Raw genomic sequence first — 20,429 nt, 5'->3', positions numbered from 1 at the left:
TTTTTATTCTCGTGGTAATTTGGAATGTGTGAGTCATGAAGTACTATGTCGTTGACCAATCTAGAACTTAATGTCTACCAGTCTATGTTATCATCTTTTGCAAACTCCTGAACAATTTGTCTATCTAATTATATACCAATATACCAATCTAAATATGAGCTGTACCAATATACCAATATATAGCAATCTATATACTTGGTATACTAACATACCAATCTATAGTAATTACGAGCTAAATGTTCACACGCATACGTTTTCCCCTGTAAATCAAAAATTGCTTCTCTCTGACACCAAAGATATTCACACTTCCGACTATATCGTATCAAGAGGATCAGGCACCCAATTCGCCAAACATTTTCAATCATAGCTGTCGATCGCGAAGCAGATCAACCAGAATTGTTTTCAGCACGCGATCAACCGAGGCTGGAAATAAGCCTAACGATCGATGAAAGATTTAATCGTGGCCTCGGGAACGCCGCGTTCCATTCGCTATTGTTCCAGGACACGTTCGACGTTATTGCGTAGCACAGGATCAGGATGTTTCGCCGTATGACGGCGCCGTTCAATTTATTTCACCAAATACAGGTTTACGAGTGCCTGTTAAGCACGGTTACCGTCGCATTGTGTTAGTCAGATACACGGAGCACCGTTTATTACGCGTTTTATAGCCACCACCTCCCATCCACCGACTACTTTTGTCGTAAATGCATCCGCGACTGAGCACGATCGCGCCTCGAAACGATCATCGCCGGTTAAACGTACCTATAGAATAGCGATGGCAGAATGGTGAGTAAAGACGCGCGCGTCGAACGCTTTCGTTATTAACACTTTACCGACCGATAGCCGATTAATCGGTTTTTTGTCGCCAACACTTACCGACCGATAGCCTATTAATCGGCTTTTTTTATCGCCGACAATCTTTCTCATTATTTGAACAGTAATTTGTTATTTAGTGCTAAGATGCATTGCTCAGTTGCGTTGCTTTGTAAGCTCCCACAGTTTTATACCAATTTGAAAAACTTACCGTTCGCGATCAACGAAAAGAATGATATTGGAGAGTCTAAACCGAAACAGAGCCTGCACCAGGGAGAATCTGCGCCTGAGCTGCTGGTCGGACGTGCGTATGCTGTTGAACCGCTAGCGGTCGGTAAAGTGTTAATAAATTAACTCTGCTCCCGTGACAAGAACCAGCGCGTAAAGGAATATCGTATCGCGGTTATCGGCCACTTCATACGGGAATATATTATTAGCATTCGCGATGCAATGTATTCGGGCTTCTGATCAGTTTCAGAATGAATTTCATCTGTTCAATATCGATATCGTGTTTGGAGATAGTATACATTATTATTATTTGAATATTATAGTACTATTAATATATTTATAATTTTGATTTTAGTTTTCATAGATTTTGTATTAGAGTATTTCGAGGACCAATTTTTTATAGATCGATGGCTGATTAGGCATTTTTTTTATTTGGGAAACCTCAGTCAAAGTTTATACGATGTGAATATTGATAAGATCGAAGCGACAATATTTGTAAATAGAACTGATTGTAGATATGGATCATGCTATGGAATATCGATACGATCGTAAAAAAAAGGAAATTATTATTCGAATATAATTTTTCTAACTGCGATATATGTACGTGTTTTTTCAACTCCCTTGAAAGCATTAATAAAGTATATAGACACGTGTGTATATAGGGTGAGCGTATTTCTATGTAAATTTGAACACAGCTATCAGTACACAGAAGAATGAATTCGTCGGGGGTATTGTTAATAGTAATTCTGGTGGAACACAGTCAATTTTCGTGGCTATCGGTTGTATTTGATCAAAGCTGTCATAAGCGGGGATAATCGAACGTTCGGTAGATTGAAAATTGGGGTAGATTTCGCTTCTCATAATAGGATCGCAGGAATGGCACGCGATCCGATTCGACCCGATAAAAGTAGGTCTCTGTGGGAAAATAATCGCGAGACTTTCGCTCGATCGTTATCACCCTTCAACAAAGCTACGCCACTGCGAAGATAAACAATCAATTCCCATACACCATCATGGACATTTTGATGTTCGTATCTTGACACTGACAAGAGGAGCTCGAAAGACAGATAAACTGTATTCCAAATTTTCGGTGGAAATTCTTTACAATAAACATTGGATTAATTCATCGAAAAAGATAGCGTAATATTTTCCTATCTAAAATATTCTTGTTATTGAAATGAAAAACAAAGACCAAAAACTAGATACATTAATCGTATTCCAAAGTTAGAATTCTTTAGAATAAGCGTCAAATTAATTTGATAAGAAACATATAACATAATTGTACCTGTCTAAAGTGTTCTTATTTAAATAAAAAACGTAGATGAAAACCAAATACATAAACTGTATTTAAAAAAAGAATTTTTTTTAGAATAAACGTCAAATTAGTTCGATAAAAAATATATAACATTCTTTCTTATTTAAAATATTCGTGCTATTGAAATAAAAATCTTCCTTATATGATAAAAAACGAAAATCGTGGAGAAATTACGATCGTAACATTTTCAGATGAATTTCATGCTCCGAACAGACGAAACGATTCTTTTTCAACCCCCGTGCAGACACTTACCCCGGAGCCGGTGCGTGTTAGACGAAAGCGCGGTCTCGTATAATAAACCAGCCATTATCGTGTCACTGTTCACCATCCAATCTTCTTTGTTATCAAACTTTACCGTCGCCTTCTGGGAAAAGGTTCACAATCACCCTCGGCCCAGAAACCGCGTTTGTCTTCGCTGCTAACGGCACGTCGCCTCCGTGCAATCCGTATAAATGCATTGCGAGATGCTTTACCCTATATTTCAGTTAGTTTCTGCGATTCATAAATAAATTATGCACTTGTAAGGCTCTGAGAAAACGAACGGCCTCCGCTGTTTTAGAGTATTCGCGGCTTCCTTGTCTTTCCCCCTAGAAACTGGTGCAATTATTATTTCCTTTCAAACATAATGCATCATATTGAAGTAATAGTACAGAAATTAAGGAACGAGATAAAGCTATGGAGTGCGAACTGCTTTCGATATTGCGAGAGACTTATTCGCTCGGAAATGTAACTTGTAAGAAAAGCCAAATAGAGAAAAACACAGATTGGATAGCGAACCCCCAGGATGATGTAATAGGGACATTTGGCAAAGACAGACTACTATACCCGTTTAATCCGACAAATGGGAACCTAGTTCCATATATGTGATCTTCCAGAGCAATTACATGAGATCTTTCATGGTCTAGAATAATATTGTTTGCTATTTATTACCTTGTAAGCTAGTCTTTTTAATTACACATCCCAAAGAATTCAAATTATCGCGTGTAGATTTAAATTAAAATTTAAATGAGATTCTTCTATGGTTACAAATATTCTATGCATGAGCTTTCAAAGCAACGATACAAGCGCTTCCAAGTTTTCTCAATAGAAAAAGATTTTTAAGAGCAGCTCTTAAACTCTTCCATTTTCCTTACAAATTCCATTTACCTTTCTTCCCCTTTTGAAAAACTTTGTAAATGCCCTGCAAACCACGATCAGCTCCTTGTTCTCATAGCCAAAAGTATTTTCTTGCATCCCAAATTCGCAAAGTGTGCGGAAACGATTCGATTCTACCGACCTTACGCGTTTTTTCAAACAAAAAAGTTAAATCTCCTTCTCGCAAAGCAACATCAACCCCTTTTTCTGCGCTACTAAAAGCATTTTCTTGCATTCCAAGTTTGTAAAGCGTGTGACTAATTTGCAGAAACGGCTCGATTACACTCCCTTTCGCATTTCATCTGTCATCAATAGGCGACACGTGATTATACTTCGACGAACATTTCTACCCCTTCTAAAATGGGAAAATCCCCGTCGACGACGCGTCTCGAGCTGCTGAGAGTAATTATTGTTTACACGTTAGATCGCACGTGAGCGATAGTACGGAGCATGCACGTTCATGTACACGTGAGCTATGCAAACGCAGACGGCGGCTAAGACAAACAGGTATCCATGAATGTAGTATTGAATCGGGGTGTCAGAGCCACCTTTGTGTACTCGCGCCATTATTATCCGCGGAAACTATAACGCTTACAATAAGACTGCAACGATAGTGCTCGTTTCTCCCCTCCTTTTTCCTCGTTAATAAAGACCTTTCAATACGTTGCTGTTCCCAACCTTCTGCCGTGTTTTTATTGCATAGCATATCCTACGATACATGAGAATTAAGATTTGCAGAATGTAAGGGATAAGAATTTTTTAAAAATGTTCAATTACGTAAAAGTCATTATTTCTCTTAAAAAATACATTTATTTTTCATTTTATACCTGGCACGTTTTGTGTCAGATTAAACTTAGGCGAATGAAAAATTTTGAAAATAAAAATTTTCTTAGAATATTCAGTTACGTGAAAGCAACGTATTTTTTATTCTATGCCTATCACATCCTATGTCATCCTAAAAGTAAGTTAATACAAAATTTGTAGACTGAGAATTAGCTTAGGATATTTAGTTGGGGAAAAGTAACTTCAAATTTTGTTAGCCATCATGAAACGCGATGTTATTAATATATTTCCAAAGGTAACACAGTAGCAGTCGATGCTTATGTACAGTAATAACTGCAATATAATAGCGTCCAAAGCCTCGGAGCTTAGCACGAGCAACATTGCTTTAACCCATTGAGACTGATGTTGCGTTATAACGATTTTATCGTAGATGAGCGTTTAAAAGCAATACATCTGCACATGGTGCAGCTGTAGTACCGAAATACGGTATTCGGCGAGGATTATGTTGTAAGAGAGGGTGATAGTTGAACTAGTAACGGAATTTCTGTATATAATGAGCTCCCTTGGTTTATTTGGCAGGGTGTTCCCAGAGAACAATATCTTGTACAATACCCTAGGTATTGTTTTAGTCCGTTGTTGAGACTAAAGATTTGGTTTTGTTTTTAATTTTGGTCTCAACGAACTGCAATTTACAGTCTACTCTCATTTACATTGTGGTCTATCTTTACTATATTCTTCTATCATTAATATAGTCGTGAAAATTACGTAAGGTGTTTGCAAGTAGTTCGAGTAAGTAATATCGCAAACGCGAGTAGATAGAATACAAATTGAGGAATACGTTCGAGCATTCTTGATTAAAATTGAGTAGTTTACGAATTCAATAGTCGTTTGATCGTAGAAATGGTGCAATATCGAAGATTCTTATGCGCTACTTGAAATATTAAACATCGAATTCCAAATACATTATGTTCTGTTTTATCGACCCTATGCTATCTCTCGTAAATATCTCAATATTTTTATTCGAACGATACTTTGAACACATAAACGATATGAGGATATAGAATCTTTTAAACAACAAAAGTGCTCCATAACGTTTGATAATTATATTCAATACTATTAATATCAGTACTGAATGTTCCATTGATGTTCGACCAAATGCACGCACTGATGTAAGCTGGATTGCATATCTACAGGCGAACCTAGCGCAACATTCAACTTCCTCGAACTTGAAAAATAAGTGCCATGCACATTCGACATTTATATACATGAACTTTCCTTATTATCTTAATGTCTAGAATTATCCATATAATTTATAAACATTCTTTGTAATATACACTGGAATAAAAATAAAAAGAAAGATCATGATTTATCTTTTCGTCTGCATTTTCGCAATGGAATTACATCCAGGCCAGAAACAAGCAAACGTCCAAGCAATTTTGAACAGTATGTATAGTATGTTTCCCATTTTACTGTGAGAAAAACCTACGTCTGGCTACATACATGTCTACAAGACCGCTCTCCTAATAAATCTTATTTTGTCGTCAATATATCCCTGTAACCGGCTCCCTGCTCGTCCAGACGTAATACGAACGAAAGTAATCGCGCGATTTTCCAATTTATCGTCCGAGGATCGGCAATGGTTTGGCAATCGCGTCTTGTAACAATACGTCTTCCACGGATGCTTGTTCCGGGTTGAAAAATGCCCGTGACCCGGACCAATTCACGAAACGAGATTAATGGTTTCGCGAGGATGTTGCCTGTCGTTGAGAAAGAATCTCGTCGAACAAAACGGAACGAAACGGAATGAAATAAAACGAAGGGAACGGAAACGCACGAGCGCCTCTTGATCAATTCCTCGACAAAGCACGGATCGCTGGCAATTACCAGCGCTCGTGCACACGACTACAATAATGCCACAGGGGCAGATTACACTCTGCAGGCCAACCCTTTTTCCGGATTGCTGCATTTTATGCGCCTTTTTGCGCAAAGTGCAGCGACCGAACGCTGCTCGATCGTTCTGTACGCTCTTCTTTTTTTGCAGCGATAGATTTTAATGAAATACGAGTTTATGGCGGTTCTTTGCGAGAGTAACATGGAAATCGATGGATAGAAACGTGATTAATATGAAATGATCCAGACGAGACTGTTGTAAATGAAGATTACAGGCTGTAGAATTCGATATAAATCTTATTTTCTAGTTTTCGAATTCAGTACATTGTGAACTAATCTGCAGTTACTAAAATTATTCTTTCATTTTCACTCTGGAGCTGAACAGATTTTTTTCTGTCCCTTTTTAATTTAAAAAATATTGCTCGTAATACTAAAATATTGAGAAACATTAACACGTCGAAGATATTATGATATTGTTTGTCTTAACAGTGAATGTATCTGGTTTACTCATAAAGCGACGTTCAAATATTGAAATTAACAAAAACGTATTATTATATTTTGTACTTATTTCTAGTGTGTATTTTTATTTATTGTACAATATATAATTTTTTATATGATTTTTCGATATATTGTGCCTATAGTTCCAGTATTTCGTTTCGAATGTAATACGTCAGCGATGAAGTTCTTAGACAGTTAAGCATACCATTTAAAGTTCTTGTCTCTAAACTCTCCCATATTTGTCATTCTTGAAACTTTCACTCTCTACATTGACCGCCCTTAGAAACTTTCCACCCCATATACACTTCGAGAGCTCTGACTTTTACGCGTGTTATCCATCTCCACTTCGCTGACCCTCGATATTATATTAAAAATTCATTTCAATTTTTTAACTGTCCGTAAAGTACCTTCGTTAATTAATACTGCTACTAAAATATGAAAATTGCTCCTGATGAAGTGGTATATCATTAACAATTTAACGAATAAAGGTAAGTACAATATAAATATATATAGAAAAAAACGGTACATAAAGATTAAATTTAGAAAATTCTTATAAAGAGTCATGAATTCGTGAAATTATCTTTGCCACTTTAACATAAACAAAGAAAACATAAATCGACTCGCATAAAAATATCGAAAGAATATTAGGTAAATACTAGATGCAACTGATACGTACAAATATGAATTGGTCACTTTTATCATTCTAGAGTTACAATCTTCCCAAAGAAATTTGTTACATGTCTACTCATGCAAAAATACTCAGAGAATATTATAATAAATAAATAATTATTAAATAATAATAAAATAATACTAACAGCAACTGCAACACATGCAATCATAACAGGAAGATTCAGAAATTGTTAACATAATTTTATGGTAATTTCGGAACTCCATCTTCCTGGCTGTTACATCGTCGCCGAGGCATCCGGAGTTTCTATCAGCAACCGGAACACATGGCACCGGCCAGCCGTTCCTCGTGATTTACTGCTATTGCCTTGCAAACTTGATTATAATGATGCAGGAACACCGTTTGCCGAATTATACGCGGAACCGCGTGTAGCCGGACTTTCATTAAACGATAATCATCTTCCGCTCACTTGTTGGAACGGCCGGAAACTGTTGGGGACAATGCGTCTTCCACGTATTGTCTCCGGTATCGCACTTCGCCTCTTTATCGCAGCTCAAACAGTTTTCCCACGTGAAGAATGCAACCATAGTTGATAAAAAGTTGGCGACGTTTTGACGCCGGGAGAAAGCGTTAAATTTGCTCTGGGATTTAATTAAAAGGAAGAACAAGCGTTTTTCGCGATGCTGCTGACGTACTTTAATTAGCAAGAAGAATATAAGAAAGCATAAGAATTGTATTTATCCGCAGCCTTAAAGTGCAAAGAATTTGTAAGAAGAATTTCTAATCTTTGTATCTTTAAATCTTTGAATTTCTAAATTTTCAAATCTAAACGTAATTTAGTTTTAGATTAAAAAGTTTCTACTTGAGAATTGCATTCTAAATTTGAACTCCAATACCAGTTGAAAGCAGAGCCGTTTAATCTTCCGATAGTTAAGTTCTAGTTGAATTTCCTGCAGACCAAACAATCGAGGACGAACGAATCCACGAAATGTTGGAGGGAGAGCATAAAGGAACGATGTGCAAAGTGAAGGTAGCCCTAAAGGCTGCAATCTTGATTATTCATCGTATGACGGGCTCGCTGACAATCGCTCTTCTATTTGCACTTATAATTACTGTTTGCGGAGCATTGTTCTTAAGTCTGACGCCTGAAATGGCACCCTAGTTGATAAGTTACGGGGAATCACCGCGCAAAGTCTCCCCGTTTCACAACTGGAATCGACTTCCAAGTAAAACTCTAATGAAGAAGGTTACGAGGTTACTTGCAGATCTCGTGAATTATTACGTTATCCCCGGAAGAGGAATAAGGCTCCTACGTTCGTTAATATTCACGAGCTATACGTATAGAAAAACTGCTCTTCAGAATAGAAATTTAACTTAATAATACACAAATATTATTATTTATACAAAGATCCAAAGACAGAGAAATAAGAGTCCTATGTTCGTTAATATTCACGAGCTATACGTATGGAAAAACTGCTCTTCAAAATAAAAATTTAACTTAATAATACACAGATATTATTATTATATATGTACAAATATCCAAAGACTCAAAGATTCGAAAATGTTTATATAAATTTATACTTCTACAATATAGACGCAATTACAGAAATACAGAGGCGGAACGTAATTTGTAAATTATTATATATATAATTAATATTTTGTATATATTATATAATATATTACAACGAGGATTCTACTTTGAATATTTTACATGTTTTTCCATAGTATGTGCATTCTGTGCATTTTTGCATCATTAAATTTTCCATGACTGCAGAAACATCTAATTATAATAAATTATGTTACATTAGATCTAAAACCTCTCTAATCCAGATATTTTAAAATAACAGAGCAGTTAGCTGGAAAGTTATGAAATTCTATGGAATAAAAATAAAATTTCACTTTTTAAAAGACTTACGCAATCACGGAATAGATATAAAAATTTAGTAGATAAAATGTTGTTTCAACAAACCACAACAATCTTTCGTTGATGCTGTAGCTCATCTCGTATCAGAAACGATTCTATGAAGCCTCAAGTAAACGAGATGGAAATGAGACGAGCGTAAAAACAGGGCAGCGTGAACGATAACGGGATGAGATAGCGAACGCATAAAGACGTTGTCACCTTCCAACGAACGCGTTAATAAAGGTAGACGGTTTAAGGCCGATCGGATACTTCAATCTTACTGAATGCCATTTTCATAATCGTTTCGGAAGCACGGTAAGAGTTAAAGTAAACTTGGAGCTTTAACGAACGGACTTCTAAGCCGATTAACATCCTCGAACTCCTCGAATATACACAATCCAGGAGTCTGAACAAGCAAGTTCGCTGGGACAATCAGCTTATTCGCGGAGTTTCTTTCCACGATCCAGTATGTACACAAACGAGCTATCTATGAAACGATGCTGAGGAAAAACGGACAATAAAAATGTCTTCCAGGCGTTCCAAAGCGAGAAACAATTGAAATCGATCAGCTGCTTATCGACTTTCTCAAAGGAGACTTAATTACGAACTTGGGCATTGATCGCGCTCTTTCATTGATTTTAAACCTCTGCATTATTATCTCTTCATCTTTCTCGTTCGCTGGAAAATTTGTACTCTAAAAGTTTTAGGCTTCGACTTTTACACTTTGGATCTACATTCTCATTACATCTAAATTCTCTAGGACGTGAAATTCCGAATAAAAGCATTTGAAATGTTCAATGTTTCACGTATCTTTTCATCTTTCGTTGCATGTTTCCTGAAAATTCATGTTTATACGTTGGTAAATTTCGAAATTCAGAGGTTCAAACATTCGAAGGTTAAAAATACCTTCGTCGAACTCTTTGCAATCTCCCAATCATTAAAAGTATCAAACATTTGTCAAACGTGACCATCTAATTGAATCTTGACTTTGATCCCATCACTCTTGATTGCAGTTAGATAAGTTTCATCTGCTTTAAAATTTATTCGCGAAGAAACGCTACGAGCGATATGCATTGTATATATTGTTCTACTATTTATCCAACTTCTTCATGGCACATAATATAAGTTCAGGAACTCGTTATCAAGACGAGAGAGTCGCAACAAAGTCGTAATTTTTCTAATAAAAAAAACGCAGCTCTGGAAAGGATAGTCGAGCGTGGCAGTGAGTAATTATCAATTAATCTTCATTAAAGCCTTCCGCGTTCCTGCAGATGGCTGCTACGATGGAAAACAATCGGACGCTTGCTCCAAGGAGCGTGCAGTTAGTTTGGAAAGTTAGTTTCGAAAGAGGCAGAAGGAGAGAGAGAAGAGCGGGGGAAAACGAAAAGGGTGTTGCCAGGCGTGTTGGAGACTCGCCCTCGACTCGTCTCCCTCGGAAAGCTTAAATCGGCTTCATATCTTAGCCCCTGCAACCCTCTTGTATCTCTAATCAGATCATTAAGCTCGCGGAGCGTGCGCATGAAGAAATTTGTCGCAAACCGAGTCCTCCGCGTGACTCGCGAAGAAAATGTATAATCGAATCAACATTGACGAGGGGTCGCGACTTTTTCCGTTTCGGTTTGCGCGTAAATCTGCACGCCTGTCGATAAACCTTCGGATACACTCGACGAGTTATTAAGTTAGAACTACGACTGGGGTTGCTTGTAAAGTGGGTGGCCAAACTTGGCGAAATTCTGCCCCTCTCTTTTTATGTATATTTCAGCTTCCCTTTGCCTTTCGTTTCTTCACCATGCTCCTGCTTTTCTTTTTTTGCGTAATATATTTTCCGGACGTTTCCCGCCTCAAGTTCTTTTTTTCTTCTTTCGACGCGGAACACTACGTTTAATCAAAAGCCAAGCAATGAAATTAATTCACGAAAATGTTGAAACTCGTCGTAACGTTAGAGATACCTTTTTAATGCTTCGTCAAATATTATTTAAGCTAATTTACTTCTTTATACTATTCGCTTCTTTGATGCTTATTTAAGCTTCATACTTATTTAATCTGATACTTATTTAAATACTTTGTTGGATTACAGAAAATCGTAGAATCCAAGTGTCTCATAGAGACAATGACGAGTACTAAATGTATTCAAAGTTACTGCGGTTCTCGAATTTTGAGCATTCGTGACTAAAGACGTCTGAAGTGTCGTTACAGTAATAGAGAGAATGGTTTCTACGACAGATGGTTAAAGTTCCGAAACTCGTAACGGGGGTGGAAAGCGAAGGTGGTAGCAAAGTATAGTGGCAACTGTCTTCCAAATGAGAGCCATTTTTTATCCACGACACAGCTGTGACAACATGTTCCACAACTGTATCCATTACCATCTCCCTTTATAATAATTTCTCACCTTCATAATCATAACGATTACATCGACGATGCAGCGATCGTTTAAATCCACAAACTGCTCCACCGTGAAACTCAGTGACAAAGGATACATTTTTTACAGGCTAATTGCATTGGAACATTTTTTCCTTTCTTTTCTTTTTTTCTTTATTTGAAATTTTATTTATCGTCAAACGTTTCGACCTCGGTGAGTTATATTGGACTCTGAAGTATTAATATTTCACGGTAGAATTATCACGCTGGAAGCAATTGAAACATGCGCAACAATGGCAAAGGGATTGAACGGGGCCACGGTACGGGTTCAGTTAGAACCTTTTCGACGAGAATTAAAACTGGACAGCTCCTTCAAGCGAATTCGATTTGTTCCAGGATGGAGGAGACATCACGGGGGTTGCTGCAGCATAAGCACAGGGCCGAACAGCTGAAGCAAGAGAAAACTGCGCTCACACTTTCTTACGAGGTAAGATTTTACCAAAAAAATGTTTCCAAGTAGCTCAGAAGTTTAATCGATTATCCATAATATTAATAAACCTCGATATTCAGCAGAACCACTTTTAACAGTCAGTTTAGTACCTATTCAATGATTATTATGTCTCATTGCAGTATTTGGTAAAACTTCAAAATGTTTTGCCAGTCACTTGTAAGCTTCGAACTTTTCGAAAATGTTAAATTATGTAACATTACGAGATACCATTAAATTTTCTGATTTCAAAAGATCAAGATCGCTCGATAATTAGTCGTATCGCATGTTACATCGAAACATAAGTCCCTGAAGGAATTCAATTTCTGCAGAATTTCAATTGCGCGTACCGTCCTCCTTGAATTTATATTCGTTCGAGTGGTTCGTCGGATTTTAGCTTCCCGAATCTAGGGTGAAATGAAAAGCGGAGTGTCTCCCCCTTGATTCAACCATTGGTCCCGTTGTCGATAAGCACGAACAGATAACGAAGAGGCTGTCAAATTCTCTAGTCTATCGAACAGAGTTTCCATCGTTTATCGTGGCGGCTATTTCTTTTTTTCTCTTCTACGATTTATTTGTTTTTCTCTCTTTTTTTTGTAAACAGAAGTCGAGACACGATGACACTCTGGTAAAAAGCTTCCAGCTGCCATGGTCCAATAACAACGCTCTCGTAATGCGAACCAACAAGCTGTTATTGTATTTCAGCTGAAGTTGTCATGTACGATTGTTCCTGCCGGCGACACAAAGCGGGGTGCTTTATCGTTGAATTCACGTAACGCAATTTATTTCGTCCTCTTATTCGGTACTTTCGGTCCATGAAGCGACACAATGGGCTAAAGAACGCGATATGCACGCGATGTATACTCCGCGTCGATTAAAAACACTCGATCGGTGCGATTAAGGATATTCTTTTCGATAGACCTGTTACCGATCGGATGGCGTTTCAATTAATTTCTCTGTACATTTGAAGCAGACGCACACGCAAGTGGAAGGGAACGCGTTTATTCGAAACTCTTCCAACTTGACTAATCTATGTTCCCAATAAACCGAAAGATTGACATCTATGAATTGGTCTGAGAAATTCGTCCGTCGTATTGTAGACAGGAGGGTATGGCATTTAAAAAAATCAAGTTGACCTTAAATTTTCCCCTTTGTTTATAGAAAAACTATGTATGTTACGTAATGTCTCCCACCGTACCGAAAACTTCTTTTCTAAAAACAATGTTTTCATGTTTTCATTTCTTTACGATATATTTACTTTAAATTCAAGGAAACTTCTACATTTCTAGGTTCTACAGGTTTCATTTTCGAATCCATATGCCTTATGAACTATACTATAATATGACGTAGAATCACCCTCAAACTGCTTTTACGATCATTTACGACCTACAGCATATGTGAAATCTATGTTTAAAAATCTGTTTTTATCCGTTATACCTGTCCAAGCACGTCGGAAATCAAAGACAGAGAAACATATTTGAATAGAATGTGGTTTCGTAGAAAGGCAATTTTGGCAAAGACCGCCAGCAAATTCCCTAATTCTGCTCGATCCTAAGCGAGCCATCTGCGAACTGACAATACTTTCGCCACATATTTGCCAACGACCAATATTCCTGACTTAACGAAGTAACGTAACGCGGCCGTGTACAATGAAAGGGGAGGAAACGGTAAACGGTCGCGTTTGCTACGAACCCTTAGAATGGTACGCACTATCTCGTTCACGGCCGGTTTGCTTCTAAAAGAGTCGTAGATTTAGAACGCGTGGGGTGTGCATCACTGCCCCACGAAATACCGTTTATTATCGATCGTCACTCGATCCCCTGGTTCAATGTCGTCCCGCCCCACCGATGCCACCCCCTAAAAGTCCCTTTGCCGGCTATGAGGAAGTATATCCATAATGCCTGCAAGTGTTCTCTGTAGCTGTTCGATTTTACTTGCGGAGCGCGCATCCCCCTTCTTTCTTCGCGATCTCAGGACGAAAAGTTGCTTGAAAATTCCGCTTAACATAATTTTTTCTGGTAAGAAAGGCGAATGGGTTTCGTTACATCGCTGACGAATTTTTTTTTAGTTCTATTAGTATTAATAAATTAACGTTGTTTTATTAGTAGATTAGAGGGGCTGATAATACGAGGAAAGAAATCTAATTCAATAGGATGTGCTAAAAATTGCAACTCGTAACCTTCGCTCCTATGTTCTTTATAAATTCGAGTAAATTGTCTTTTGAATTCTTCGTACATTCGAATTTAACGTCTTGTTACAAGTGTGTTTTCCAAGATTAGAAATTGATTAGATTAGAAATGTCCCTGTACTCGATGCGTGCAATTCAAAGGCGAGCAGAAGCTGTCGAGTGCGACGATAGATTAGTCGAAAGTGGCGGGAAACGACGCGAAAAGATACGCTGCGGGAAGAACTCCATGAAGCGGACAGTTTATATTTCTATTTTTCGTTGCTCTTCTCCCGCGAGATGACAGAAAATCGTTGCTCTCCCTTCAGCTTTGAAAGAAGAAGGGAGTGTAGACATTAGCAAGGGCCGGTTGGCTGGCACGACTGTTATAAATCAGACACACGCACCCTCTATTAGCACCCCTGTCCCCGACAGGTCTCTACAGCCCTAATTTAACGTTAAACGCTTTTCTGCTAATAACGACCGCTTGTGTTATTAACTCTGACTACGGAACTGCGCCGAATCCTTGAGAAAAGTGCAGTTGGCCACCGAGGAGGCGCGACACTTCTTCGAACTATCGCCATAGCCCTTCAAATTATTGCCGATTTCTCAGTAAGCAAAGGAGCGCTCCTTGATTTTCTTATCCATCGTTTTGAAACATCCGAGAAAAAGTTTTATCATCTTCTCGTGACATTTGTATTATTTCTCAATTGATGCTATAACCTACGAGAGTTTGAATTAAATATTACATATAATTTTGGAATATTTGTTATTCTCATTTGTATTCTGCGATTTACATGACGAAGATTATCATTTGTAATCCACTTAAAATTAAATAACTCAAATCTAATCCTAGTTCGAGTTATTGTAATCACCTCGTCGAGTTAGAACTGTGACGCGAGTTACATTGAACCGCTTTTTCGTTAATGACGTTTTATTTTTTGCTTTTCATTTACCAACAGGCACGCGTGCATCAGTATCAGGCTCAGATTTCGAAGCTGCAGCTGGAGAACGAGTCGATGAGGGGTCAGCTGCGCGGTTTGGAGGCTGCATGTGCTGGTGAGGTGCATGCTGCGTTGGTGGCACGTCTGGCGACCTTGGAAACGGAACACGCTGCCTTGGCACGAGACGCGGACGCTCAGCGTCGCCAGTACGAGCGGTGCCTGGACGACGTCGCCAACCAGGTGGTCCGCGCCCTTCTATCCCAAAAGGTTCATTGCTATGCTCTCGTTACCACGTCCTCGACTTGTCTTTCTTCTCTTCTCATTTCCTCTTTTAATTCTCATTTTTTATTCATCTTTTGTCGTGATGAAATACTCACGTCATTCGATCTTTATGTCTAATTATTTGATGATATCCGAAGATTTGTGATCTCGAAGTAAATTATGTTGCATTTGAGATATATTCATACTTCTGAGTCGATTTCGTTGATTAGTATAAGACGTTGGCCTTTAAGGGATAATATTTGTATTTAATTTCTTCTCCTCTTTTACGTGTACTACCCGTTTAAAAGAAATCTATCAAGGATTAACCAGATTTCACCCTTAATGTCGATCCCGTCTAATCCATCTGCTGAGCTGCGAGATTGCAAAGCTGCAAATGTGTGTTCACGCATACTAAATTAGCTCGATTAAATAACACGAATATATTTATCAATATTTTCCAGGGGATAAACTTCTGCGTTCGAATAACTTGACGTTGCTCGAACCTTTTAGCACGTAGAAGGAAAAACAGCGAACAGAAGAATATTTTATTTTATTTAATGCTAGTTTTCGTGTAGCAAACGCTTGTTTATCCAATCACATTTTCAACATTTTACTTTGAAATCCTCATTGTTTGTCCGCTAACGCGCTTTCTATTGTCATTTTTAAGGTTATGTTTGAAAAAACGGCGTACTTATTGTTTCTTTATGCTGTATAGGGTCTGAGGGAAGAAATCGGTGCATTGCAGAGGCGTATACGGGAGCTGGAGGCTCAAAATCGAGCACTTTCAGGATTATTGGCCCAGGCCGCAAATCCTGGAAGTCCGACAGAATTGATTCAAGGGATCCTCGAAGCTGGACCGGCGGCACTAGTCGCTGCTCTTGGTCTGGACCCAGCTTGGGTTCCCTTATCAAGGCCACGCTCGCTCAATTTACAGATACCAGTCATGGCTGCTACGAAATGTCGAAGAAACAGACCTTTGGGTACGTTTATCAATACCAAATAGAAATATCTTTTATGAACGAGTAATCGTTTTAAAAATATATATAGCTTGACTAGATAATTCCACGTGTGATTGTACGTTGTGCGTGTGAAATCTTTAATCCTTACGCGTTCGATTGTAGTTTCAAATTTTAGTAATTAATTAAACGGTAAATATATTTTACTTTCAATGAAACTGATTCTAATTTTAGTACATTGCATCTCACTTATAAAAAGTTCACAAATATATATAATAATTAAGAAGGAAAAATTTGTTTACACAGTCCAAGAAACATTTCGCTCGTAAAAGAATTAAGGATACGATATGACTTGAAAGAGCCAGAATTAAAATAAGCGTTATGCTTATAAATCAAATGTACAGTTGAAGTATTCACAATAGTCGTACGACAATTACCCGTGTTACTCGTTATATCTGCAATACCATTATAGTATTAACAATTAACACAAATGCTAAGATAATAAGATTAAAGTAATGCTCACCGCGATAATTCAGCACAAAAACCGTCAGAAGAGGAAGGTAGCGAGAGTCCAGAAAGTGGGAATAGAGACGAGGGTTATTCAACGATGTCCAGCGACGTACAGGGTGAGGGTGCTCGACAGGAACCATCCCGAGGGTTAGAAGATCTAAAGGAGGCGACAGACGAGACCGAGGCAGACGTTTCACCGGATGCACGGCTGGTCGCCCTCGACGCTGGCGACCCGGACGTGCTGTTTTTGCCGTTGAATCTCACCGTAGGAATAAATCCACGTCACAGTTATCCCCCAACCAAAGACTTGCTGCCGTATCAGCACGTGATGCGCAGCTTCTCTGACAGTCACCTATGCCTCAAGCTGACTACTACAACCAATTTCACACCGTACAAGCTACCAAGCCCCATGGGATCCTCTTCTCTTCTTCTAGTCGAAGAAGAAGGCTGGGATGCCGAGTATGTGCAACAATGGCTCAGGTTCGTTCATAACTTCCTAATTACTTCCCTGTCCTTTTCTTTCCGTAATCATTAATTACAAATTATCAAAAAAAAGTAATATGATTTTTTTGTTTACTTTTATTAATTTACTTTTATTGGAAATTGATCGTGACGATCAAATTGGTTTGACAGTTTAAATTCGATTTAAAATTGAATATATGTAAAACACAATGGTATGGGTTGAAAAGGAAAACAAATTGAAATTTTTGCAACCCAAAGGTTGGACGACAGCAGAAGTGCTCAACAACATCGAGATCACCTCGAGTTGGAATACGACAGAGCAGAACTGGAAGATTGGAGTTTCTCGTTGTCCACCGAGGACCTTGTTCAAAATGAATCTACGGTATGGAAGGAACCTTCCACTACTACCACCCCAGCTCTTCCAGCAATCAAGGAACATAATCCTTTGGAATTGGAAGAAGACGCGAATGAATGTTTGTGGAATGGTGCCAGTTACCTTGCTGATAGAACAGGAGGCGAACTGGTAAGAATAGAAAACAATATTGTTTCTTTATATCTTCTTCAAATTAGATATGGTTTTAACAATTGATAAATTTTTGATAGAACTCCATTTATACAAACTTTCCAATAGAAAGGTAATGTATGTAATTAGATTTCATACAATAAAAGTCTACTGATTCTCCGCTTTATGATCTTTCATTCAATGGTAAGAGTTTACATTCGGTGGATTTAAGTGAATTTAAGTGGATTAAATAAATGGATTTAACTAAAAAGAGTTAATTTAACCGGGTATTGAATACAACTTGGTTCAAATAACTGGAGTTCATATAAACAGAGTTCTACTTAGTCTTAGATTGGGCTATTCGTTAAACAATGCAATTGTATACAATTTTTATTTGGGAATCTCTTGTTCGTTACCTAGGTTGCTCTTCTTATGGATGCCAGAGCGACTGGGTCGTGGCCATACGCTACGAGTCCTGGTGCTTCCTGGAGCAGCGAAGAAGGAGCATTTGAAAATTCCAGCAAACGATCCTCTGCGGCGTTATCCGGCTGCAGCGATGATCCAGACTCTCCATCCATTGGCACGGATTTCACCAGAGACTTTTATAGACTGGTAAAGTTCGAGAGTACGAAAAGCTTGGCAAGCACATCGTCGAGAAGCGGAAGACCTCCACCGGACAGGGAACAAGCATTGCAGAGCGTGTTGTCCTTTATCGCTGAACAACAAATGTATTTGGCTGAATTGCCAAATAATCTACTAGAACATAATAGTGCAACTCTTGCAACGGAAGGTATATTCTTTTCATGTCTATATGCCTTATCGTTATGTTTACTGTATTTTATTATTTCAAAATTTATTCCTAAGTTCACGTGTCACAACACAAAATTAATGGTACAATTCTAAGCAACAAAAATGTTGGAAGAAAAGAATACTTAAGAAAACTAATAACGAAATATCTTGGAACACGGATTAAAATCGAACATTATGTAAAAAGTTCTAGAGGAAACCGAACACAAGGATGAGTCTGGAACCGAGGCGATGTGCGCCGAAATAGAAACATCTGTCGATCAAGATAGCAGCAACATCGAGAACATTGCTGAAACGAGCAGTAACGACGATTTGCTCGATCAGATACCCGTACCCTCTTTAGCGCCGGAGGAGAGAATAATCAGTGCGGTAGCTTGCAATGGTGGTGTTTCTTATACTACGGTCGCGCCGTCTGAATTAGGTGCCGTTCCCGAAGAAGACGAGGAAGCTGCTACTTCCTCTACACCAAGCACAGTTGTAAGTTCTATAGTAAACATTTGCAACGAAAAATCATAATTTAAAATTTAAAAAGTTACATCTTTGTTTTAAATTTCATTTATGTGTTTTCTCCAAAGCTTTATGGTTAAATGTTTTATGTATAATATGGAAAATTTAGTTCAATCCTTATTGCTCGGACAGTATTTTGACATTACGTTTTCATTAGGTAAGTCCAGCAAGAGCACCGTTATTAGTTGAAGGCAGGGACAGATCGTTGAGCTTTCACGAACGTGCCACGTCGAAAGATGTGATAGATGAACTGAATCGAATGATCAGAAAAGGTGAAGAGAACACCGTTACCCAAGAAACCCAGGTGCCGCTTGAAAAATTGGATCTCGCTTGCTGCTGTCCGACTGGATGGGTTCACGTTGAACGAGATATTGACTTTACCGACCCAAAAGTGAGTACTAGTCGTAAAAAATTCAATAGTTATTTTAACCAGTTAACTGCGACTCGTCGTCTCTTATATTTATTGATGCACTCCATGACCTAAGCCCATGAGAGATTCCTAAAACTAAATTCCGCAGTTAACTGGTCAATTAGAAAATTGCGAATTTAAATTTATAAAATAATAATTACCTAATTATCATTTTTTTCACATAAAATTCATATTTCTCCAGGCAAGAGCCAATTTATTAGACGTGATGCTAGAAAGCAGTGAAAGTTCTTCGGCGACATCGAGCAGCGGATCAGCCGGAAGTGACTCGGGGGATGAACCACCTGATTACCGTCACTTGCATAGACTACACCGATACCGACGACAAAAGAAAGGTATTTATTAACAATTCCTTAGTAGTACATCTTCTTGTCCAATCTTGCACATCACTCTGAGATACTTTCTCCTATCTATAAAGTGTATCTTTCGCTGGACACGATATAATTCAACAGACACAAAGGTTATTAAAATATAAGATTTCAAAGCTTGCGAATCTCGATCATACTTTCAATTTCGACATCTTTCTGCCTCTCGTTCAATATATACATGTTTCTTCTTCCAAGAATGCATTGTGAAACAAAGAATCGCTTCCGCTTATCATATTCGAAATAACATTACTAACAACAGTATCAAAAATCACGCTACTATACTCCAATATGTGAAATATTTATTTGACGTAGAATGTGTTCATTTAAGAAATATTTGAATGTATTTAAAGTAAATGGAAAAGTTAAATAAAAATAATTGCTCAGTGCCGTTTTAAACTTTCACAGTAATAAGTATGTATATTAGCGTGGATTGAACACCAACACGCATTAACACGTCACGCTGTTAAGTGGCTTTGGCCGATTA

The 20,429-nt window shown here is 38.1% G+C and overlaps 1 protein-coding gene across 11 annotated transcripts in view; it reads left to right on the top strand.

Annotated features, from left to right (window-relative positions):
• LOC117159230 (uncharacterized) overlaps positions 1–20,429 on the top strand; it is a 391,709-nt gene that overhangs the window by 366,766 nt on the left and 4,514 nt on the right. For 9 of the 11 annotated variants that reach the window (XR_004464529.2, XM_076622383.1, XM_033338894.2 and 6 more), the window contains 9 exons: positions 11,947–12,037; positions 15,164–15,412; positions 16,122–16,386; positions 16,899–17,352; positions 17,593–17,857; positions 18,257–18,626; positions 18,831–19,120; positions 19,308–19,541; positions 19,762–19,912. Coding sequence is in view for 10 of the 11 variants with exons in the window: in XM_076622383.1 (XP_076478498.1) it covers positions 11,947–12,037; positions 15,164–15,412; positions 16,122–16,386; positions 16,899–17,352; positions 17,593–17,857; positions 18,257–18,626; positions 18,831–19,120; positions 19,308–19,541; positions 19,762–19,912 (2,369 nt within the window). In the remaining variant the exon portion in view is untranslated. The remainder of the gene's footprint in view (positions 1–11,946; positions 12,038–15,163; positions 15,413–16,121; positions 16,387–16,898; positions 17,353–17,592; positions 17,858–18,256; positions 18,627–18,830; positions 19,121–19,307; positions 19,542–19,761; positions 19,913–20,429) is intronic. The other 2 variants (XM_033338893.2, XM_076622382.1) reach the window with 2 other exon arrangements.

Source organism: Bombus vancouverensis, chromosome 10 (assembly GCF_051014615.1).
Source record: "Bombus vancouverensis nearcticus chromosome 10, iyBomVanc1_principal, whole genome shotgun sequence".
In the NCBI taxonomy this organism is placed as follows: Eukaryota; Metazoa; Arthropoda; class Insecta; order Hymenoptera; family Apidae; genus Bombus; species Bombus vancouverensis.
Note: the sequence above shows the minus strand (reverse complement) of the source record. Positions and strands in the feature narration are given on the sequence as shown.